The sequence below is a fragment of the Pan paniscus genome, chromosome 3, assembly GCF_029289425.2.
Source record: "Pan paniscus chromosome 3, NHGRI_mPanPan1-v2.0_pri, whole genome shotgun sequence".
Taxonomy (NCBI): domain Eukaryota; kingdom Metazoa; phylum Chordata; class Mammalia; order Primates; family Hominidae; genus Pan; species Pan paniscus.
This window is the reverse complement of record NC_073252.2, coordinates 42,189,861-42,216,029: the sequence shown is the minus strand read 5'-3', so window position 1 is coordinate 42,216,029 and position 26,169 is coordinate 42,189,861. Positions and strand designations below refer to the sequence as shown.

At 36.2% G+C, this 26,169-nt stretch overlaps 1 protein-coding gene and 1 pseudogene across 2 annotated transcripts in view; both read right to left on the bottom strand.

Moving 5' to 3' along the window:
- The window catches only part of SLC30A9 (solute carrier family 30 member 9), a 99,827-nt gene that overhangs the window by 55,915 nt on the left and 17,743 nt on the right, over positions 1–26,169 (bottom strand). For both annotated transcript variants that reach the window (XM_003832225.5, XM_063603759.1), the window contains exons 3-6: positions 13,149–13,208; positions 10,805–10,904; positions 8,561–8,653; positions 8,107–8,189 (exon numbers count right to left, since the gene is read on the bottom strand). In XM_003832225.5, the coding sequence (XP_003832273.1) occupies positions 8,107–8,189; positions 8,561–8,653; positions 10,805–10,904; positions 13,149–13,208 (336 nt within the window). The remainder of the gene's footprint in view (positions 1–8,106; positions 8,190–8,560; positions 8,654–10,804; positions 10,905–13,148; positions 13,209–26,169) is intronic.
- LOC129397587 (sodium/potassium-transporting ATPase subunit beta-1-like) lies at positions 228–8,038 on the bottom strand (annotated as a pseudogene).

The window sequence follows — 26,169 nt, the reverse complement described above, 5'->3', positions numbered from 1 at the left end:
GAAAGCATTTATAGAATTCTATGAAATTCTTGTTGATATTTGCCTTTTAGCATCTTCTTACATTGACGACTAATCACTTCCAATTGAAGTCAGGAGAAAGCTGCTCAACTGCACTATTTAATGGATTTTGAAATATGTAAATTTCCTCTGCACTTGCATGGAAATCTGAAAAACACTTCTGGAACTATAGGTTGGGCTTGGAAAATATATCTGCTGCAGATGTCTTCTTTTTTTTTTTTTTCATATATTCATTCTTTTATTGCCCATTGTTTTAACTTGACTGAATACATGATCAACAAGAGCACTGTACTCCTGGCAATTATTAGAACATGGACTTTGCATAGTAGAAAACATTTTACACCAGTCTATGGGGTACTGCATTGCTTTGTATAAAGTTCAAAATAAAGATTTATTTTCAAACAAGTGACTGTGGTTTATTTCATACACTACACTTTTTCTTGCAGAAAAAAAAAAACTGTACAACTGCATAAATAAAAAATTCTTCCACCATGAAAATGGTTAAAACACTCATAAAGACACACCATCAGCATGATGCCTCCAGAAAGGAAAAAAGGAAAGTAAAAGAAAATGTACAAAGCAAATTTATTAGGCCTGTCACTAGCCAAAGTGATGGGCAAATCCAGATCTCAGACACAGCTTTAGAACATACTAGAGGACAAGGGAAGAGATGTCAAGACAGCATTCAAAACAAGCACAACACAACCCATCACCTTTTTGTTTTTCTGTAGTGTCACTTAAAATTTAAAGGGCAGTTCCCCCATGACAAATCCCTGTCCCATTCCCAGGAGAAAAAATAATAATAAAGTAAGACCTAACACCACAGGAAAAGACTATAGAATATGTTAAAGATGCTCATTGATGGGCCATTATCTTTGAAAGAGCCCCCCCAAAAAAAAAGACCATGACAGTTTTATTTCCATTGAATATTTACACCTTGGACAGCAAAACCTGCTCACATAAAGTACAAAACAGATACGATAACACATGGCTTGAAAAAGGACCAGAGTATGCACCTATAGTACTATACATTAAATAAAATATAGGAGGCAATACTTAGGGGCCAGAAACACTGCTTACAAGTCACTTATGGAATCATAATTTACAGTAAAAATGAGCACATCCCAAGGCTCAATTTTTCTTTTGTCATTTACAGTAGAATATTTTGTTGCTATTGCTACACTTTAGTTTACATTAATTACATTCTAACCGATTAAATGCAGAAAGCAATGTAAAGCATATAGATTATGCTTTAAGTGTAGGTCCCATACGTATGACAGTTTGTTCAAGACTAACAGGCTTTTGTATCTTTTTTTAAACTTATTAAATGGCTAGCGGGAAAGATTTGTGCTTGTGATCAGCTCTTAACTTCAATTTTTACATCAAAGGATCCCTGAAAACCATCTTTCTCACTGTGCCCAATGTTCTCACCATCTGCTTTACACTAGGCAAATTTCAGTGTCCATGGTAAGGTTGGTGAACTGTACAGCAAGCAGGGGCTGCAGGTATTTGGGCTGCAGGAGTTTGCCATAGTAGGGATAATTCTGCAGAGGAAAACCAAGGTAGGTGCCCAGTCCAAAATACTCCACATTTCTATTTTTATCCTTATCTTCATCTTGCTAGCCAGTGCACTGAACAGGAAACACAGATGCGTTATACTTCATCACTGGGTAAGTCTCCAAGGACTCATTCTCCGGAGACTTAGGTTTGAAGCCTAGAACTCACTTGAGCTTTATAATAACATGTGGTTTGCCCTCTTCGTAGCTGTAAGTTTTGTCATTTAATCCAGAGCAATTTCCCAGCCACTCAAGCTTGAATCTGCAGACCTTTCGCTCACCTCATTCTTGATTAAAGTCTCCTCGTTCTTTGGGTTCACTGGGCACATTGTCACAATTTTCAAAAATCATGTCATCCTTCTGGGCTGAATCTTTGTACTTTTCCAGGAACCTAACTACGTTCAGCACATATGCCTCACAGTGCTTGGGATCATTAGGATGAAAGGCAATTTCAGTCTGCTGGATCTGAGAAATCTGTGTTAATCCTGGTGGGGTCCTGATATGTGGTTCTGATATGTGGGTTTAAATTCACTGATGGTGAGCAGCACCACTTGGATGATTCCGATGAAGATGCCAGTCAGGCAGCCATAAAATATTATGTAGAATAGAAGGATCTTAAACCAACTGCCACCAGTCCTGCCTAAAAACTCCTTCTTCTCTGAGTTCCAGAAGAATTTCTTCCAACTGCCCTCCTCATTGGCTTTCCTGCAGGTCATGGCAACAGCGGGTCAGCAGCTGCCGCAGTCGAAGGGTGGGCGGCTTCGGGGCACGCCCTCGTGTTCTCTGAGGTGTTGCTCATTGTCTCTGGCCTGGCTCTCCGCAGACAGGACACACCACTGCCACTGAGGATCTGAGTGCTTGTGTTAAACTTTTAACAGCATGGGAAGTACATAAAGCTGACTGACATTACTTTGATTCAAATAATGTATCTACTGTTGAAATGACTTCACAGCAGAGTAAGTTTTGTATTTAAGCACTGTTTTCCCCTGCATTACACTGAATGCATTAAGAAAAATAACGTCTGCAGCAAAACCTAATTTTCTAAGCCACTCAGTGTTTGATAATAGTGGTTGACAGGTGGGTCTTCTTATTCAGAAAAATTTCCATTTTGAATTTTTCAATCCTGAGCTCAAAAAATGGCAGTAAAACTGCTAAACCACTGAAATGCAGTGTAGAAGGACAAGTCAGGATTATCAGCTTCTATTTCTTTCAGTGGTTAAGTCCACAAGTTCAAAGGTGATACTATTGGTTCAATAGCAAACGAGATTTAAGCATTTTCCACAAAGTTCCTACTCATGACAAATATTTTCTGGGAAGTATCTACTAATGAAAAGGCTTTAAATATCTTATGTTTTCACAAACTTTATAAATTTGTCCAACTAAGGCTTTTTCTGCTCCACATGTATTTTTACCACCATCATCTATATAAGACATCTTAGCAGATTCCACATCAGGTTTACTGAATTAGTATTTTCACATCTTCTTTGAAAATATTCTCACGTGGCTGGGCGCAGTGGCTCATGCCTATAATCCCAGCACTTTGAGAGGACAAGGAGGGAGGATCACAAGGTCAGGAGATGGAGACCATCCTGGCTAACATGGTGAAACTCCATCTCTACTAAAAATACAAAAAAAATTAGCCGGGCATGGTAGCACGCACCCGTAATCCCAACTACTCGGGAGGCTGAGGCAGGAGAATCACTTGAACCTGGGAGGCGGAGGTTGCAGTGTGCTGAGATCATGCCACTGCACTCCAGCCTGGTGACAGAGTGAGACTCCGTCTCAAAAATAAAATAAAATAAAATAAATTCTTGCCTGTGGTTGTTCCACATACACTATTCACAAAGGGTAATTCTCCAGTCTCTTCAAACTCAGCACTGACTCCTCAAATAGTATTGGTACACAGGTCAACTTATCAAGAGCCAAGGAACATCATTCAAAATAATTTGCCTTGCTTTTTAATTGACTACTGATGTCTGTCCTCAGTGTCCTCAACTCTTGAAGCAACTAGTCTTGCCTAAAGACTACTAGTCCTGGATACATTTCTTCAGCTGCTTAAATTAAACAGGACTTAATTTACTTGCCATTAGAAACCCACTTTCTTTGCTTGACTAATAAGCCACTCAAAAACCAAACTTTGGTTGCAGCCTCATTTTCATTTTCTATTTTTGTGAACAAATTCTGCTGTAATATATTCCATCTTAAATTCTCTAGTTTTTCTGATTGTTACACTCCTGTGAGTTGGGAATACTGTGATGATTGATTAATCTAGTAATGTCAACATATATTGTATTCTTTTAACTCAGCTATGGTGTCACTGCATAGTAGACACAGTACTTTGCCATCTAATTCAATAAAAAATAATCCATGCTCAACTGTGACTTAAAAGCACAACACTAGATGTCTACTTTTCTTACTCACCAGACAGGTATGCACTCATACTAAAAAAAAAAAAAGGTCATGTACAAGGATACCTATGACATTTGAAATACTGCTGAATTATAACTGTTACTGAATTGTAACTGAGTAGCAGTGCAAAGTGACAGGAGCACCACACGCGGTCTCTGTCGGAGCTACTCAACTCTGCTGTTGGTAGTGCAAAGGCAGCCACAGACAATATGTAAATAAAAGATCATGGCTACGTCCCAATAAAATTTTATTTGTGGACTCTGAAATTTAAATTTCATTTAATTTTCATCTGTCACAAAATATTGTTACTCTTTTGCTTTTTTGTCAGTCATTAAAAATATGAAAACCACTCTTGGCTTATAAACTATACAAAAACAGGCAGCAGACCAATTTGTTCCACGGGCCATAGTTAGCCAACTCTGGCTACTGAAGACAGATGCCATAACACCGGCAAAAGTTATTTATTAAGAGCCAGGGACATAGGTTGTTGTAAGCTATCCAGGAAGCCATCCTCTATTAAAATTGATTACACTAAGATCCAAAACTATAAACAAAAAAAACCCACAGAATTAATAGGTAAATTTAGAATCAGACTTCTAGAAATAAACAGTTTGTGGACACTGACCCTGATGTAGAATGCCAAGGGACCCTTTATGCTCTCTTTGGTTAAAGGGCCTTAAATTAAAAATAGGGTGGTAAGAAAGATTAAAATGAACTGGCAGTTAGTTCATGTTGGAAAAACTAAATTGCAATGCACTGTCAAGAAACCAAAAGAGAAGATGAAAAAAAAAAAAAAAGGAACAAACTTAGGGCTTTTAACAGCCATACAAGGCAAAATTTATTAACTTCTCAAATCCTAAGCAAGTGCAGTCCCTTTCTAATACTAATAAAAATCAGTGTCATTGATAAGAAGTATGAACACTAAAAAATAAATTGTTCTATCAAACCAGAAAGGGAATAGCAGCAATGATATTCTTCTGAGAAACCTCACGATGCTTAATAAAATCTGTTAGTCGTTTAACAGATAACAATAAAGTCAGCCTGATTATCAAAGAAAAATATGTATACATTTTTCATAAATACTAGCACATCGATCTCTACTTTAATCCTGATACATTACCATATATAAGTGCCCAAGAGTAAAAGAACTATATAACTGCACTGGCAATATCTAATTCCCCAATGGAATATGCCCTATCTGATTGCATCCTGTGTTAGTACCTGTATTACCTATGAAGAAACTCAATGGAAACCATTAACTGAATAGTACACCAGAATTTCCAGGACTATCCGTCCCCAGTATGTATTTCTTCCATTGAAAGTAAATACTTCACTTCTGTTAATTTAAGTGCAGCCCTCTTTATAATATCTGTGGATTGTCAGCTAGACACGGTGGCACACACCTGTAGTCCTGGCTACTCAGGAAGCTGAGGCAGGAGGATCACTTGAGCCCAGGAGTTCAAGGCTATAATTCACTATGATTGCACCTGAGAATAGCCACTGTATTCCAGCCTGGGCAACATAGTGAGACCTCATCTCTTAAAAAAAAACAGATGATCGCCAGGTGCAGTGGCTCACGCCTGTAATCCCAGCACTTTGGGAGGCTGAGGCGGGCGGATCACGAGGTCAGGAGATCGAGACCACGGTGAAACCCTGTCTCTACTAAAAATACAAAAAATTAGTTGGGCGCGGTGGCGGGTGCCTGTAGTCCTAGCTACTTGGGAGGCTGAGGCAGGAGAATGGCATGAACCTGGAAGGCAGAGCTTACAGTGAGCTGAGATTGCACCACTGCACTCCAGCCTGGGTGACACAGCAAGACTCTGTCTAGAAAAATAAAATAAAATAAAAATAATCAACAACTTTTTCTGAGGCCAAAAATCCTTTGATACTAGGATTCACCGTCTCCTTCAAACTTTTGAAAATGCCAAACCAATGATTTAAAGAACTTGGATTTTACAAGGAAAACTATACTTATTCAACAACTAGATGATTTAATATTATATATTCCAGGTCACACAAATATACTCCTTATTCCTCCTGACTAGGTTAGCTGAAAAGAGACATACTATTTTCAGTTTTGTCAAGAAAAGGAATCATCAACAGAAGGTCAATCACTTTCTTTGTCAGAATTAAAGCTATTTGAGAACATCCTAGACCTTCAACCAAAGGGCAAATGAGAGGATTACTAAGACTGACAGCTTACTACAGGCAATGGATAGTTAACTTTTCTAAAACAGTTCAACCATCACCATCACATGAACTGACTAAAACAAACATCCTGACCTTTTAATATATACTGGAATATTTATAAATAAAATGATATAATGTCTGGACCTGGTTTCAAAGTAATCCAGTAGAGTGAAGGTTAGTGAGAGGGATATACATTAAACAAGGCTGGCCATGTGTTGGTAGCTGTAAAGCCAGATGATGGGCATTAAAAGGTTATTATGTTTTTCTCTGCACTTCTGAATATGTTTGAAATTTCCCTACTAAAAAGAGGAGAAACCAAATTTCAAGATAGACTGTTAGAAAATATTTAGAACATATGAAACTAACTTGGTTAGATTTTGGTTAAAATCCACCAAAAACTTATTTAAATCAATTTTAAGAGACACACAATCTAATAGAAAAGTGAACAAAACATATAAAAATTATTACAGAAGAACTAAGAAAAACCACTATACATAGAAGATAACCTCAGTAGTAGTCAGAGATATTCAAAATTAAACGAAGTACCATCTGTTGCCCATCAAATACACAAAAAAGTTAAAATCTTGTTAATATCCAGCATGGGCAAGGGTATGAAAAAATAGTCTCCCTCATACACTGTGATTGTAAATGTAAATTGGTACCATATTTCCTTCAGAGAGTAATTCTTTAGGATCTATCAAATTTTTAAATGCCTATGCCATTTGATCCTAAAATTGTATTATTAACACTCAATCCTATGTAAATATTCACAATTATCTCACGTTAAAAAAATAAAAATATTTATTGATGTATTCTTTCTAACAGTGAAAAACTGAAGAACATAAATCTTGCTACATCCATACAATGGGGTACTATACAACTGTTAAAAAGAATGAGGTAGATTTCTATATGTAGATATGGAAAACGGTTATGATTATACCACTATCTATAAAGAGCAAGATGTACAATATGTATGGTATCACCCCATTTATGTCTATGTTGCCCAGGGTGGTCTCAAACTCCTGGGCTCAAGTGATCCTCCCACCTCAGCCTCCTGAGTAGCTGGGATTACGGGCAAGTAGCTGGGACTATAGACATGTGCCACCACACCTGGCTCCTAAGAGTCTTACTTGCATATACATTTCAAACACCAAGCACAGCTTCTTGTTCATAGCGGGTATTGGATAAATATCTGCTGAATTAATTAATGTAGCTGAGTTAATAGACCTTTCTGTAAAAAAGTAATTGATATGATTTGGCTGTGTGTCCCTACCCAAATCTCATCTCGAATTATAATAGCCATAATCCCCATGTGCCGAGGACAGGCCATGGTGGGAGGTGACTGGATCATGGGGATGGTCTCCCCCATACTGTTCTCATGATACTGAGTTCTCGAGATCTGATGGTTTTATAAGTGTTTGACAGTTCCTCCTACACACACGCTGTCTCTCGCCTGACACCATGTTAAGATGCGCCTGCTTCCCCTTGCGCCATGATTGCATGCTTCCTGAGGCCTCTCCAGCCATGCGGAACTGTGAGTCAGTTAAATCTCCTTTGTTTATAAACTACCCAGTCTTGGGTAGTATCTTTATAACAGTGTGAAAACAGACTAATACAGCAATTACTTCCTATTCTATCACTTTTATAACAAGTATAATCTTTAAATCATAAGTTTTGATAGTTATATGTCTTATAAAAATGATAAACTGTAGCTTCTCTTCCTCTCATCATCTTCAAAAAGCTATACAGGAGAAAACAAAAATACAGTTCCTGTTTTTGTGAAATAATTGAATCCCAAAACGGAAACTAGCATTTGCTGGAAGCAACAGAGCCTAGGCCAACAGGTATGCTAGCACTAGAGAGTTCTTACAGATACAGTTCTCACCTACAAGTTATTTTTCAATTAACTTGACTTTAAATTGAATATACTTACTTTCTCTGTATTCTATTTCTGCTTCCTTACGCAATTTTTTCTCTCTGGCAAGAGCTTCAGGGCTTCCCCAAACTTCCAAAGATCTGTGCATACACACATGGTCACCACAATGAACAATTTTAATGACTTTATTGACATCACATTTAAATCTAAATTCTCTAATGAGAATCTTACAACAAAGTGTAAGGTGCTTTCGGAGAAACATAAAGGACTTAGGAACTTTTCCAAATGAAATCTAAACAACTAGAGTAAATTCAACAGCAAATTTTCTTACACATTATGACATATATTCAGTTAAGGAGTACATACTAGTAACTCACAAATAAACAGATTTGCAAATACAAAAATATTGTTTTTAAAAAGTCATTTAAAAAATTCTGACTCTGTCTAAAATGTATTTTTATTAATCCAAAATTTGGCTTGCACTTCTATTCTGAAAGAACTATGTTCTTACTTTGCTTCCACATCTGATCTCAAGTATACAGTAAAAGACTCAGTATCTTCATGGGGACTTCGTCGTCTGATTTTTCGAAGTTGTTCTAGATCACTAGAGAAAGAAACATGTTGCATTTATTCAGACAAAGTGCATATAGTTTATATACTTAAAGAGGATTACTAAGGGCAGAAAAAGCAACAACACTGATCCCTATCTTAGAGAAATATTGATGTGAATGGCTTTTAAAGATCAGTTTAAAGATGACATTTTGTATACAAAAAATAGAGACAGTGAAAAAAAATTACTCTTGATGCTCAGTGTAGACACCACAATATAATATGTAGAGATTCACTTCCCTCACCAGTACTTGTATTTGTATCTGCTATGGGCACACCACTGCCATCTCTAATATATGGGGAAAAAAAGTGAAAAGTTAGGTAATGCGTGGTGGCTCACTCCCAGCGCTTTGGGAGGCCGAGGTGGGTGGATCACCTGAGGTCAGGAGTTCGAGACCAGCCTGGTCAACATGGTGAAACCCCGTCTCTACTAAAAAAAAATACAAAAATTAGCTGGGTGTGGTGGTGCCTGCCTGTAATCCCAGCTACTCAGGAGGCTGAGGCAGAAGAATCACTTGAACCCGGGAGGCAGAGGTTACAGTGAGCCAAGATCACGCCACTGTACTTCAGCCTAGGAGATAAAGCAAAAAAAAAAAAAAAAAAGTGAAAAATAAGCAAGGTGCGGTAGCTCACACCTGTAATCCCAGCACTTTGGGAGGCTGAGGTGGGTGGATCACTTGATGTCAGGAGTTCGAGACTAGACTGTGCAACCTGCAAAACCCCGTCTCTACAAAAAATACAAAAAATTAGCCAGGCGTGGTGGCGCACAGTCGTAGTCCCAGTTACTCAGGAGGCTGAGGTGGAAGAATCACTGGAGCCTAGGGAGGTAGAGGCTGCAGTAAGCCATGATTGTGCCACTGCACTCCAGCCTGGGCAGCAGAGTGAGACCCTGTCTCAAAAAAAAAACAAACAAAAAAAACGAAAAGAAGAAAGAACATGGATTAGAATATCATCCCTCTACTTAAGAATTTAAGTTAAAAATTTACAGTCATTATTTGTTTATATGTAGATTAATACTTAAGTGGTAATATCCATTCAAAGGAATGATGTCATAGAGTATGTGTCAATTACATGTTATTTATTTTCCTTTCTCTTAAATTCTGAAAGGCTTATATATTCATCAAGTCACTGCTAAATAGTCATTCTATATTTAATCATGGATCTTCCTATGGAAATTTTGTTAAAGCAATGAAACAATCTATAAATAAAAAGTCTGTGACTATGTAATGTTATCAAGTTCTAGAAATTAAACCTAGATTTAAAAAACATCAATAACCATCACGTTAGTAAAAATGTATGGATCAGCTTTCAAAAGATATATATTCTAGTTCTCCCTGTCACTGACTCACTTAAATGAGTTGGGTCAATCACTAACATCTTGTATTATGCTCATCCTGGTCTATTAAAGTGGAGACAGCAATGCCTAATCCACTTAATTCACAAAATTTGTGTCAGAACTAAATCAACATTATAATTGGTTGTTGATGTAATAGTTATAAAAGTTAAAAATTATAGGAATACCTATTTCTTGATATATACCAAAGTGGCTGTGACAATGAGGAAGACTGAAAAAAAGATAGATCATCTGATTTCTCTAATTCGTGCACAAAGGAGGGAGAAAAGTTTAAATCTGTGACTAACATCATTTCAATAAATATGAATATGAGAAAATTAATAATAACAGATATTGGAAAGTAGTAAAAATAATTTATACTCAACAGAAATCACAGTTGGGAGCATGAACATAAATTTAACTCACTAAATTAAGTACTCAACTCTGCTGGCCAAAAAACCAAAACAGTCAAACATACAAATACGCAAATGATCTTATTGAGAATTCTGTCACATACCAATGACTTAACAATTTAACTCCTAAGATTCTTGTGTGATGGAAAGGTTTTGAAGAATTTACCATTGTGGGTTTAAGAAACTAAGAAAGACTAGAATTGCTAATGCTGGGGCAGGATTCAGTTTAGTTTGCTAACAATTTTTAACATTTTTGACTGAATAAAAATATCTCTTCATTTTAAGGAGCCAGTAGCAAATTTTCCATATATGGATGGTAGCAGGTAACACACTCTAAGAAAGGAGTAGTTATTTAGATTATTTAGATATGACACACGGCTACATTTTTTAAAAAAATTACCTGGATTTGAGGCAGAACTCATTTATCGCTCTGACTCCAGTGATGAAATTATTCTGAGTGTACTTTGATCCATACTCCCTTTTCTTAAGGACTGCTTTAACTAAACAAAAAACAGGAAAACATAATAAATATGCACATTGAAAGTCACATGTGAAGATGAATATAGGCTGATACTTAAGAGGCTTCACTAATGAATTTCACAGAAAACTGATCTTTTTCACTGAATGACATCAGAGAAAAAATTATCCAAGTGCAGAATAGGATGAAATTGCATTTGTAGCCATCTAGCTTTTGTCTCTATATGTCATCTATAACTGATCCCAAAATGTCAACCTTTGTCTAATGAACACCTTGAACAGGTATTACTGGTCTGTCTAAATCATATTGGTATAATTTAAATTGCTTAGGGTCTAAATGAAAATGAACTGAAGTTTTGATAAAAAATTACAGAGTATTGGGAGGCCAAGGCAGGTGGATCACTTGAGGTCAAGAGTTTGAGACCAGCCTGGCCAACATGGTGAAACCCTGTCTCTACTAAAAAAAAAATACAAAAAATTGGCCAGGTGTGGTGGTGGGTGCCTGTAATCCCAGCTTCTCAGGAGGCTGAGGCATGAGAACCACTTGAACTTGGGAGGCAGAGGTTGCAGTGAGCCAGATCATGCCACTGCACTCCAGCCTGGGCTACAAAGTCAGACTCTGTCCAGAAAAAATAATAAATAAATAAATAAATAAAATAACAGAGTAGTTGAGTGCTTTTCAAACTGTGAGGTGAAATCAGCACTTCATACAAAGTAGAAATATAAAGTAATCAAAGACTACTACATAAAATTTTTTTTTGTGAAAACCTTTGTTTCATTTACATATACTAATCTATGTGTATACTAGTTGCTAATTAGTATTTCTTATGTGGGTTACAGTCAAAAAAGTTTAAAGCCACTAGACCATTTCACATAATGTAATAAAACTGAAGAAAAGTACAGAATAATTTCATCAGTTAAAAATTACAAAAAAAATTATTACAGATTATAGGTTAAATATTGCCTTCTAATAAATTGTTTTTCTATTGTCAAGTATCAAACTGCTCATAAAAAGGCCAGCGACACCAATACCAATAGCAATTTGGCATCAATTATAGTCTGTGAGTTAAAAATTACAGAACATTGGTCTATGTTAATAAATCATTATAAGGTGAGACTTTTGGTCATATGATAGAGATAAATAAGCAAATACCTGAAGTGCAAGAGCAAAATAACAAACTTATGTGTTCTATTTCGAATTGTCACCTATTCACTTCATGTTCTATTCTCATATTTATTATTTCACAATTTTCTGTTCTACTTCCAAGTTGAAAGAGCAAATTCAGCCTAAGATTACCTATCACTACAGTGGGTAAAAAGATTCCTAAAATAATACATACTTACATTAAATGCACAAATATTATGTAATAAGAATATTTGAAAAATAAAGTTCAATTAAAAAATCAAAACCTTATCTGAAAAAAACATATAAGGAAATACAGATTTTTTTTTGCATGAGTTTCATGTCTCTAAACTGCCTTTTAAATTTTTAAAAAATTTTTTTAAAAATTTCTTCCAAATAGCTAAAAAACCCTGGCCCAGGTTATTAATGATGAAGATGAGGATGATAATGATAATGATGGCTGCTATAACAACATTAATTATTATTAATTGTCTACCATGTGTTAATCAAAGTTACCCTAGAAAAGAAGTCTCATTTTCAGCACCACGTTATAGGGGAGAAAACTAAGCCTCAGAGAAGTCAAGTAAATTGCCCAAGGTCAGCCAGCTGGTAAGCACTGGAGCCACAAATTTAATCCAGTTTTATCTGATGCCAAAGCCACAGTGCTGTTAATCATAGAGTTGCTGCCTCCATGAAACAGCTGCTTTGGAGATGGGAACCACAGCCTGTTATACAGAAGAGAGCTACAAACAGGAATTCCTTCAATTTCTCCTAGAAAAGAAAGTCAGACAATAACGGCCAAACTCTACCTGGATTTGAATAAGCAGTAGCTGAAAAGTGTGGGCCTCTTGTTCTTTAATTGCCTTACTCTTCTAAAAATGATAATGCAATTGATGATTCTTATTTGCCATTATTCCTTTCTTGGGCTTTTGAAAAAATTTGTGACAAAAATGCAAAATAAATTTAATAGAAAATTAGTTTATACGTAAGAGAATAAATCCTTATGGTCAATCTATTTAAATAAAAGTAAAAAATAAACTATACTCTTAGAATAATATAACTATAAAGAGCTCTACATAAACCAATGTTATATATTTAATTCAAAACATCTTTATAATACAAAAATAGGATAAAATATATTTACCTCTTACTTGGAGAGGTTCTTGCTTAAGTGGAGCTTTGAGTTCTGCGCCTATACCTTCTGCTGTAAAGTTTATTAAAAGAAGTTTACATTAAACAACTGCTTTCATAAATCTATAAACTTAATATTAGCCAATGTAATATAGCAATGCATAAAAACGACAATGTATCAGACCATGTTGGATTCATCTTAAGAATGTAAGAGTAGTTAAACATTACAAAAGCTATTTATCTCATTAACAGATTAAAGAAGAGAAACTATACAATCATTTCAGAAGCTAAAGAAAAAGCATTTAATACAATTCAACATCCATGCAAATCTCAAACCCTTTTAGAAAATTAGGACAAATAGGAATTTCTTTAAAGGGTAAAACAAACCTACAACAAACATTGTCTTTAATGGTGAATGTTTAAATGCATTTTTAAATTAAGGAACAAAAGAATGCACAGTTCTTCTATTTAAAACTGTACCAGAGATACCATTCAATCAATAAAGAATGATTATTAAGTGGGACTGGGACAACTGTACAACCCTACACCTACCAAAAAACACATTAAATTTAAAAAATTTGAATCTACCTCCCACCATAAAGAAAAAACAATTACAGGTAGATTAATTAATTATTTAAATGTTAAGGTATTTACATGCCTTATAGTAGACAATACAGAATACTTTTATGGTACAGAAAGATTTCTTAAACAAGATATAAACAACACAAGAAAAACTGGATAAATTTCTGCCAAATTAAAACTCAGAAAAACTGTTCATCAAGTAATCCCATAAAAAAAAAAACAGAAAAAAGAAAGGCCGCAAACTGAGAGAAGATATTTCCAACAAATAGAATCAACAAAAGTAATCAAGAATATTTAAATAAGTCCTCTAGATCAAAAAAATGACAATCCATTAGAAAAAAATAGGAAGGACAATCTTGCACAGAAAAGGATATACAAATAACCAATAAACATTTGAAAAAATGTCTGCCCCATTATTAATAGAATCCAAATGAAATCACAAGATGCTATTTTATAACCATCAGATCAAGAAAAAGGAAAATATGAGAATACCTAATGTTGGCAAGGGTATGGAACAATGAAAATGCATACACTGCTGGTGGAAATATAAATGGGCACAATACCTTGGTAAACAAGTTGGCATTATCTACTATAGTTGAACACAAGCATAATTTATGACCCAGCAATTCTTCCAGGTCAATATATTTGGCTTCAAGAAACTCTTGCACGAGGGCACAAGGACAGAGGTACATGAGTGTTCAGAGCAGGACTCTGTTCTGTTGTTGTAAACTGGCAACAACCCAAATGCCCATTAGCAAGAGAACAGATAGATAGATAGACCATGTTATATTCACACAACATTTCATACAGCAGTGCATAGTAACAAACATAATAATGGCCATCTTTCTTTGAGCTTTTACTGTGTGCTAAGTACTACTCTAAGCATGTATCAACTCATTTAACTCATACAACATCCCTGAACAGTATGTGCTATAATTATCTCCAAGAACATTAATGAACCAGACACACACACCAATCAATAGGATAAATCTTAGCAACTAAATTTAATGAAAAAAGTAAATCACAAAAGAATATATACAATAAGCTATGACAACGAAGTTCACAAACAAGCAAAAGTAAATAATCAGGGCTATATACAAATGTATAAAGCTATTTCTTCTTTTTATTCACATGGATACATAGGACAAATGGAGATAGGAGGATGTGATCAAGACAGTGAAGTTCTTAGCTTGAGTAGTAAATTCCAAGGTTTGATTTTATTATGTTTTTAACTTACATATGTATTATAATATCCTTTTGTATGTATCAAATATATTGTAAAAATCTCACCCTTAAAACATTTTCCATTATATTTATATCCTCATTCAATAACATTTCAGAGTTTATGAAGAATGGCTATATATACTAAGCATTTAACATGTGCCATGTACTGTCCTATGCACTTTACAAATTATTTCATTTAATTGTCACAAAATTGCTCTGAGGAAAATACTATTATCTTCATCTTATGAGGAAACTGAGGCACAGAGATTATTATAACTTCCCCCAAAGTCACAGAGCCAGTTTTCCTTGTTATGAGGAAACTGGGGCATAGAAAGGTTTTGTAAATTCTCCCAAAGTCACGCAGTTAGTATTTTAAAGATGGAGGCACAGTTATTTTGATTACTCTGCACTCTTAACCACTTTCCTGTATTGCCTGTGTTTAGAACAATATTTAATTTTATGTGTAGGTATTTGTGTATTTTTCTAGGTGGTAAAAAAAAGAGTAGATACTGGATTACCAACATGAAGATCACTGGAACCTCCTGAAAACAGCAGTTTCTGGACAAGAATGGGAATGGACACAATAGTTGAGGAGAAAATAGGAGATTAAATGGAAGCGGTATTTGGACTTTCAGCAGGAGCTGAAGAGAATGAATCAAGGAAAGGTTGACTGCATTTTACATAGAGATAGGAATGATGCAATAACCACGAAGAAAATATAAAGTAGGCTAATAGGATAATCCCAAAAGCAAAGTCCTTGAGCAGATGGGGTAGTAGGGGATCCAGAATATAAGTCTCTGAAAACATGGAATGAAACAGAAATTAACTAATTCCACATATTTAGATTATGAGTTCATTTAAATGATATGGAACACCACTAAGTCTGACCACTTAACTGTGGTACATTTGTACTTCTGCCATCTTATTGTTTTCAGTTTACCATCTTGTTTTCTTTGCTTTTATTTTTATTTCGCTTTTCCTGCCATCTCCATCTCTCAGATTGAAAAAGTTTTCTATATTCTCCTCCCATCCAATCCCCCAATTGCTATTTGGAATTTATAAGACTGTATTTCTATTGTTTAACATTATTTTTCTTTAAAAAAAACTTTTTATTTTTTTTTGGTTTTTGTTTAAATTTGCTTTTATATTTTAATTTTTTATGGGTACACATTAAACATTTATGGGGTACATGAGGTATTTTGAAACAGGCATACAAAGTGTAATAATCATATCAGGGTAAATGGAGCATCGATCATCTCAAATATTTATCGTTTGTGTTACAAAGAACCCAATTATACTCTTTTAGTTATTTTTAAATGTACAATAAATTATCGCTGACTGTAGTCACCCTGTTGTGCTATCAAATACTAGCTCTTATTCATTCTATCTAACTGCAGTTTTGTACCCATTAACCATCCTCACTCTCCACCTCCCACTATTCTTCCCAGGCCCTAGTAACCATCATTCTACTCTCTCTCTCTCCATGAATTTACTTGTTTTAATTTTAGCTCCATAAATAAGTGAGAATGTGCTGTTTTTCTTTCTGTGCCTGCCTTATTTCACTTAACGTAACAACCTCCAGTTCCATCCGTATTGCTGCAAATGACAGGATCTCATTCTTTTTTATGCTTAAATAATACTCCATTGTATATATAGACCATATTTTCTTTATCCATTCATTTGCTGATGGACACTTAGCTTGCTTCCAAACCTTGGCTATTGTGAACAGTGCTGCAATAAACATGGGAATGCAGATAGCTCTTCTGATACACCGATTTCCTTTTTTTTTTTTTTTAAGACGGAGTCTCGCTCTGTCGCCAGGCTGGAGTGCAGTGGCACGATCTCAGCTCACTGCAATCTCCGCCTCCTGGGTTCAAGCAATTCTCCTGCCTCAGCCTCCCCAGTAGCTGGGACTACAGGCGCATGCCACCACACCCAGCTAATTTTTTTGTATGTTTTCCTTTCTTTTGGGAATATACCTAGCAGTGGGATTGCTGGTAGTTCTATTTTTGGTTTTTTGAGGGTCCTCCAAATTGTTCTTCATAGTAGCTGTACTAATTTACATTCCCACCAACAATGTACAAGGGTTCCCTTTTCTCCACATGTTCACTAGCATTTGTTATTGCCTGTCTTTTGGATAAAAGCCTTTTGAACTGGAGTGAGATGATATCTTATTATAGTTTTGATTTGCACTTCTCTGATGATCAATGATGTTAAGCACTTTTTCATACACCTTTTTTTGCCGCTTGCATGTCTTCTTTTGAAAACGTCTCTTGAGATATTTTGTCCACATTTTAATCAGATTATTAGATTTTTTCCCCCATAGAGTTATGTAAGCTTCTTATATATTCTGGTGAGATCGATAGTTTGCAAATATTTTCTCCCATTTTGTGGGTTGTCTCTTCATTTTGTTGACTGTTTCCTTTGCTGTGCAGAAGCCTTTTAACTTAATGTGATCCCATTTGTCCATTTTTGCTCTGGTTGCCTGTGCTTGTCGGATCTAACTCAAGAAATCTGCCCAGTCCAATATCCTGGAGAGTTTCCCCAATGTTTTCTTTAAATAGTTTCATCATTTGAGGTCTTAGATTTCAGTCTTTACTCCATTTTGATTTGATTTTTGTAAATGGCGAGAGAAGGGGTCTAGTTTCATGCTTCTGCATATGGATATCCAGTTTTCCCCAGCACCATTTACTGAATAGACAGTCCTTTCCCCAATGTATGTTTTTGGCACATCTGTTGAAAATGAGCTCACTGTATATCTATGGATTCACTTATGGGCTCTGTATTCTGTTCCATTGGTTTATGTATCTGTCTTTATAACAGTAAAACAGCATAAAGGATTTAGGTTTAGTAACCTAAACCTATGCTGTTTAGATTATTAAAGCCCTGTAGTATAATTTGAAATCTGGTAATATTCCTCCACAGTTTTTTTCTTGTTGCCCAGAAAGCAAAGGTGGGTAGGGGGTGATTTGCAGTAGTATCTGAGAAAGAGTAAGACGAAAAATAAATGTTACTCTAGAATTTCATAGTGATCTAAATGTCTTCCATCATACTATTATTATTATATTTTTAGGAGTCAGGATCTTGCTATGTCACCCAGGCTGTAGTGCAGTGGTGAGATCATAGCTCACTGCCACCTCCAACTCCTGGGCTCAAGTGATCCCACCTCAGCTTCTCTAGTAGCTGGGACCAGAGTTGAACACTATCACATCAAAGTTAATTTTTAAATTTTTTGTAGAGATGAAGTCTCACTATGTTGCCCAGACTGGTCTCAAACTCCTGGGCTCAAGTGATCCTCCCACCTCAGCTTCTCAAAGTGCTCAGAGTACAGGCCTGAGTCACTGAGCCTGGTTATAGTATCAGGCCTCAGCCACTGAGCCTGGTTGATTATAGTTTTAGCATTTAATATTAAAAAAATTTTACTGTTTTATTATCAATAGTTTTACCAGGACATTTTATCCATTTCTTGTTCTTTGTTGTCTCTTGGATATTTCATCCTTTCCCTTCTGTAACTCCAGGTTTCTTCTGCATCTTGCAGAAGTACATGCTTTAATAGTTTTTTTTGTTTGTTTGTTTTTTAATGTGGAGGGGTTGATTAGTAAAATGACTCTCATCTTTGAGAGATGAAGATGGTTAATGGATTAAAAAAATAGAAAAAGATCTACTATTTGATAGCACAATAGGGTGACTATAGTCAGTAATAACTTAATTGTATATTTTAAAATAACTTACAGAATGTAATTGGTTTATAAACCAAAGGATAAATACTTGAGGGGATGGATACCCCATTCTCCATCATGCGCTTATTTCACATTGCATGCCTGTATCACAACATCTCATGTACTCCATATATACACCTACTATGTACCTCCCAAAATTTTAGAAAATAAGCTTTTTTTAAAATGACATTCATCTTTATATGTATGATAACATTCCTATTTTTGCCTTCACTCTACAATGATTATTTAGATCACTATGAAATTCCAGAGTAGCATTTATTTTTCCTCTTACTCTTTCCTGGATATTATTCCAAATCACTCCCCCATCTTTGCTTTCTGCATATTTTTGCAGGTAAAAAGTCTACTTCAGTAGAACAACAATTAGGCTGATAGTATTCTGATTTTTCTCTTTGTCAGCTTTTAAGTTGGGTTGTTTCGTGTTTTGGTTTTTAAATCTGTGGTGTCTCTACAAAGTGTCAGGGGTAGATTTCTTTTTATTTATCCTGCTTGGTACTCAAAACATATTTCTGATCCGAGAATTCCTGTTTTTCTCAAATTCTGAAAAATTCTCATCTCTCTTTATATATTGATTCCTCACCATTTCTCTACCTATTAAATGTAGGCTAGAGCTGCAAGTTCTTAAATGCTTTCAATTTTTGGAATATCTTTTTGCCTTCCTATGTGCCTTCAGACTGAATTTGAATTTACTAATTCTCCTACTGACGATGACTATTTAGTCTACTACATTTTTACTTTAGTGGCTACACTTTCATTTCTAAGATTTCTAATTGTCTCCTTTTCCTAATTATTTGCTCTGGTTTTATTTCTGCAAGTTTGTGTTTCAAAATTCCCTGTCATTTTTAATGAAGATGAGTCCTTCATTTAACCTTTTGAGAACATTAAACTTATTTTAAAGCAATTGAAGCTGTTATTTTAGCTTCAACTGGAATTAATTCACATTTATTGATTCTATTGGCTTTCGTAGCATTAGGATTCTTCATGTATTTTGAAATTTTAGAGTTCACCATCTTACCCTGAATAGGGTATATCCTTTCATTCTCCTCTTCACATTCTTGTGTTCAGAGTTCATTCTAATACCTCTATGCAAAACTCATATTGCCAGTTTGATCTCATATTGCCAGTTTGAAATTCCTTCCCCTCAATCCAGTCTCTAAGCCAGGAAACAGCAAGTTTCAGTTCCTGGTTGATATGGTTTGGCTCTGTGTCCCCATCCAAATCTCACCTTGAATTATAATCCCCATAATCCCCATGTGTCAAGGGCAGGACCAGGAGGAGGTAATCAGATCACGCAGCAGTTTCCCCCATGCTGTTCTCATGATAGTGAGTGAATCTCACCAGATCTGATGGTTTTATAAGTGTCTTGCATTTCCCCTGTTTGCACTTATTCTCTCTCCTGCCACCCTGTGAAGAGGTGCCTTCTGCCACATGAGGCCTCTCCAGTTATATGGAACTGTGAGTCAATTAAATCTCTTTTCTTCATAAATTACCCAGGCTCAGGTATTTCCTCATAGCAGCATGAAAATGGACTAGTACACTGGTCTTCTCCTTGCCTCCCTAGGCCTATAGCTTCCTGTAAGACACAGCCTCAGGTAGCAACTGGAATTAGCTATTTTCAGTCTCCTTCTGTGGGGGTGGGTGGATAAGTTCAAATAGTGAGTCTGACTCCAGTACCTTGCTATTCAAATAGCACATGTAGTATATTACTCCAAACAAGCCAAACTCCTAGCTGCCACTCCCAGATTACAGACCCAGAGTCCAGATGCTTCTGTTCCATTTCTTTGATATAACATGTCTTTTTTTAGTCCAACTATGTCTTCAATTTTCTCTTTTTATACTTTATCTATTATTCCAATGAGTGGTTAGTAGAACACGTGCCTCAAAGTATGTATTCACAATACCACTGTGATCAGAAGTTCTGCCTATCCATTGAGTTACCTCTTTCAAAGCTTATATGAAGCAATTAAATGCCAATATATTAAGCACTAACAAAAGCAAAGCCCTATTTGAAATAAAAGCAAAATATTTTACAGGTAATTTTTAGTATATTTCTTGGCAATTGTTTTTCAGTGAAAACCACTGGGAAAATGACCAAATACTGTGTGTGTGTTTATTTTATTTTATTTTATTTTGAGACAGGATCTTGCTGTGTCGCCCAGGCTGGAGTGTAGTGGCACAATCAGGGCTCACTGCAGCCTCAACCTGTTGGGCTCAAGTGATCCTCCCGTCTCGGCCTCCCAAGTAGCTGGGACTACAAGTACATGCCACCACACCTGGATAATTCTTTTATTTTTTGTAGAGACAGGGTCTCCCCATGTTACCCAGGCTGGTCTCAAACTCCTGACCTCAAGGGATCCTTCACCTTGGCCTCCCAAAGTGCTAGATTACAGGTGTGAGCCACTTCACTTGACCAAAATACAGTACATTTTGATACCTAAAGCATGTACAGAAAATCTAAAAAGGCTTTAAGTGTTTGCCAAATCCTAAGTAGGTTATGATGTCATACTAGTAAATTGAAGATAAGCTTAAAAACACTTCTATTTAGTAACTACATTTGACCTTAAAAAATTAAATTATTATGATTTTATTTTTGTCTCGCTACACAGCAAGCAAATTCTAAAGTATCTTTATCTATAGAACCTACACATCCATTTCTTACAATTTAGCTTTGGGAAACAGAGAGCAGGGCAGAGAGGAGTGAAGGGAAAAAGGTGGAATAATACATTTTCAAAACTTACCTAATGTCCAAACAACTGATATCTACTGTCAAAAGTTTCAGAAACAACCCTAGTTTCTACAATGCTCAACGTTATTGAACTTAATCACATAAAATGAGTTGCTTTAAGCTGTATATTTCTGGATATTCTTCTCACTACAAACTGTCTAGATGTTACTAAATATATAGTGTTATACAGCACAAACAAGAATGCTAGTAAATGGCTTAAACACATGTATGAATACTTATTTTACAGAGCACCAACTTAATAAACTCACACTGCATCACTGCAGTAGAATCTTTTTGATTTCAATCAGTAACCAAACATTCTATCCATGAATATCACTAGACATTTGTTTTAAGCTCAAACCCTGGCTGTTTGCCACACATCTGCTGTCATTAGCAAAATTAAAACTAATTTTACTAAAATTTAACAAATCTGAATGCTCCTTAAAAACTTAAGGATTCCTTAGCAAGTCTCTGCTTCTTAATGAGCTGTTCCTGACTTTATCATGTGATTTGAATTATTCAAAACTCAATCTCAAATCCTTAAATATACAAATTATCTTTCAATCAAGCAATTACTTGCACTCTGTCTGATGGCTAACAAGGTCTAATGTGGCCTAAGCAAGTACTGAAAAATTGAGCCCAAAATAAAACTGTCAATAAACAATGTCTTTCTAATATAAGAAAATAAACTAACATTTTTATTCCAGTCAGCAGAGAAAAAAGAAACTTAATCATGGATTTCAATTTGAAAGATTCTGAATGGTGGAACCATATTAAATATTTTCCCCTGAGTCTGCGTTCACCTCTGCAGAGCATTATAACATATTTTACCCTTAATTATATTATTTCATCACTATTTCTTTTCCCTTAACTGTGTTCTAATAAACATGCTTATTTCTGGAACTTAGGGACTCATTACACTCTGCATTCTTTCATTGCATAAAATCAAACTCTCCATCAATATTTACCCCAGCAGTTCTCCATCACCACAAAAGAAAGAGAAGAAATTGCACAGGTAAACCCAAAGGGAGGATGAGGCTTAGGAAAAAGAATGAAAACAAGGAGCCATTAAATGTATACAGGTTTCTCAAGGAATCTGTAAAATCTTCCCCTGTGAAAGACATCTAACTAAAGGAAAAATGGTCTTGAAATGTTTATTATTCTTCAAACACTGTCTTCTCCTGACACCAGATAGTCTGGATTTTCTCCAGCCACTCCTTCTCAAGTCTTCTTTGCAGGCTCCTCTTCTACCTGTCCCTCACCCATGTGGGGGATTTTGTACTAGAAGATCTCTCCTCACTCTAAACACTGTCCCTGCACTGTCCCAAACAGACCCATGGCTTCAGTTCCATCTATGTATAGGTAAAAACTCCTAAATCTTTAGTTCCAGGTTAGAACTCTAAGCATTCACTCACTTATAAATATTTATTATGTCCCTACTATCAGCAAGACACTGAGGTTCATGCTGTCATGGAGCTTGCAAACATGTAGGTGATGAGGAAATAAAATATGGAAAACATCAATCAGGAGTAAGTGCTACCTATGCCAAAAATTAAATTAGGGTAGTATTAAAGACTTACTGGGTGGCTACTTTAGGTTGAGTGATTTTAAAATGTCTCTATGCAGAGCTGACATTTAAACTGAGATATGAATGACCAGAAGAGGCTGAGCCATGCGGAGAAGGGCACCTTGGAAAGAGAACACAACTAGAGCAAAGGCCCTATAACAACAAGCTTGCCATTTTCTCCGAACCAAAAGGAGAGTGCTTTGGCTGAAACATAATGAACAAGCAAGAGAGTAGCAGAAGAAAATAAAGAGGAATATGGAAGCCAGATCAGCTAGAAAGAACTTTGAGAGTCAGAATAGTAAATTTTAATTTTATTCTAGCAGTCTTGGCTTTGTTCTATGGGTAACTAGAAGCCAACGGAGAGTTTTAATTAAAAAAGTGACATGATCTGTTTTTAAAAAGACCACACTTGTTACGTGAAAAATGAACTACAGAAGGACAAGAATGGAAGCAGAGATCCCAGGGAGAATACTACCACAGTAAATCAGACAAGAGATAATGATATCTTGAAGTAGGATAGTAGTTGTGTTAAGATGTGTGACATCTTTTGTTTTTTGAGATGGAGTCTTGCTCTGTCGCCCAGGCTGGAGTGCAGTGGCGCGATCTCAGCTCACTGCAACCTCTCCCTCCTGGGTTCGAGCGATTCTCCTGCCTCAGCCTCCCGAGTAGCTGGGACTACAGGTGCGTGCCACCATGCCCGGCTAATTTTTTGTATTTTTAGTAGAGATGGGGTTTCACCGGGTTAGCCAGGATGGTCTTGATCTCATGACCTCGTGATCAGCCCGCCTCGGCCTCCCAAAGTGCTGAGATTACAGGCATGAGCCACTGCACCCGACCTGATGTTGGACATTTTAACAGATGATGCAGTGACTAGTAGATTCACTGGATAACCAACTGCCTATTGGTCACTGCATCATCTGTTAAGACCTTCCATAGGCACCTATAATTCGGATGTGCAAACCAAGCCATCATCTCATTAAAATATACTCCAGCTCTGGTACTCCTAATTTTAGAAATCAATGAAATCATCTAGACAGCTGGCCAAACAGTAACCAAGCATTGCCCTTGGCTTGACCCTCTTCTTCATCCCCCAAATTCAATTACTAAGTCCTAATTATTCAGCTCCTAGATCTCTTAAGGTCATCTACTCCTTTAAAAAAAAGCATTATTATTACCCTACTCCAGACCTTCATTTGTACTACTACTTTCAATCTCCCTCCTTTGCAACCTGTTTGACATTTTGCAACTAGTTATCTTTCTAAAACCTTAAATCTGATCAAGTACCTCCCCTACTTGTATTAATAATACTCTGTTATTCCCACTACCTACAAAACAAAGCCCAAACTCCCGAACAAGACCCCGATCTGACTAGTGCTTAACTCTTGCCATTTTCTCAGAACATGGCTGAGAAAAAGGGAGACTGCTTTGGCTGAAACATAGTGAGCAAGCAAGAGAGCAGTAGAAAAAAATTAAAAGGAATATGGAAGCTGGATCACCGTCTCTTGTACTTTCAACACTACCAACCCCACCGCCAAATCCTCTACTCACTATTCCAGGAATTTTACCTCCTTTTTCCACCATTCACCACACATCCATACCTACTTTTTTTTTTTTTTTTTTTTTTTTTTGAGACAGGGTCTCACTCTGTTGCCCAGGCTAGAGTGCAGTGGCACTATCATGGCTCACTGCAACCTTGACTTCTCAGGCTAAGGTGACCCTCCTACCTCAACCTCTTGAGTAGCTGGGACTATAGGTGCACACCACTATGCCCAGCTAATTTTTGTATCTTTTGTAGAGACAGAGTTTCACCACGTTGCTCAGGCTGGTCTCGAACTCCTGGGCTCAAGTGATCCACCCACTTGGTCTCCCAAAGTGCTAGAATTTCAGGTGTGAGCCACCACACCTGGCCAATACCTACTTTTCTTTCATGTCTCCAAGTAGGTATCATTTCCTTATGGAAATCTTTCCTAACCACTCAAGACTCGGTTAAGTGCCTCTCCTATGTGCCCCTGCAGCACCATTAATGAATTTCCCCTATCACAGTATGGTTATCCCTCAGTATTTGTTGGGGATTGGTTCCAGGACCTCCCTGTAGATACCAAAATCCATGGATGCTCAAGTCCATCTTATAAAATGGTGCAGTATTTGCATATAACCTATGCACATCCTCCCATGTACTTTAAATCATCTCTAGATTACTTATAATACCGAATTCAATGCAAATGCTAAGTAAATTGTTGTTACACTGTATTGTTTAGGAAATAATGACAAGAAAAAATGTCTGTATATGTTCAGTACAGATGCAGCCATCCATTTTCCCCCCAAATCTTTTAATCCTTGTTTGGTTGAATCCACAGATGCAGAACACATGAATACAGGGCTAAATATTACAATACAATATTTGTTTGCTTAATTTTCTGCTTTAGTAATCAACTCTGAGTCATTCTCATTTGCTGCCATATAAAAAGTGCTCAATAAATATTTCTTGAGTAAATTAATGAATAAATGAATAAAGGACTTCCTTTAATGCTTCCTTTTATTGTACCCCAAGCAAAATCTTTTTAAATGCATTGTTAGTCTAGCAAAAAATGATACGAAAAGGCCAAAAATGAAGTGAAAGCAGAACGTCTACAGAACAAATGAACATCAAAGCCAGCTTTCCCCCGATTTCTATTGAAGCTTGGATTCTTTGAGCTTATTTCTACCTCCAGAGCTACAACGGGCATGGAAGACCAGAGAATAAGACTAGGTTCTGCCAAGATAAGGAGTCTAACAGGGGACACTGAGGTAAAAAGCCACAGCCATGGGATCACTATGAACTAGAAATAAATAATACACATAGAAGGGAACAGCAAGTAAACTGGCCTATCTGTATTTTGGTGTTAAATAGTGGGGAAGAAAAAAATACTCCTCTGAAAATCCTACAGACAAGTGAACCCTAACACAAGTCTGAATTCACAATGTAAATCTAAAGCAGAGAACTGAATTTAATGTGGTCCCAATAATGCTACTGGAGAGTAGCACACAAAAGCAAAAACAAACCCTTCCAGGCAGAAAGTCATTTTCAGTCCAGATAAACATCAAATACTTTCAAGATACAAAAACATCATGGAAAATGAAGAACTCACAGTTATAAAACACAGGTACGACATCATGAATAAGAGCAAAAAAGGGAAGAAAAGTCTCATATAGTGAGAAA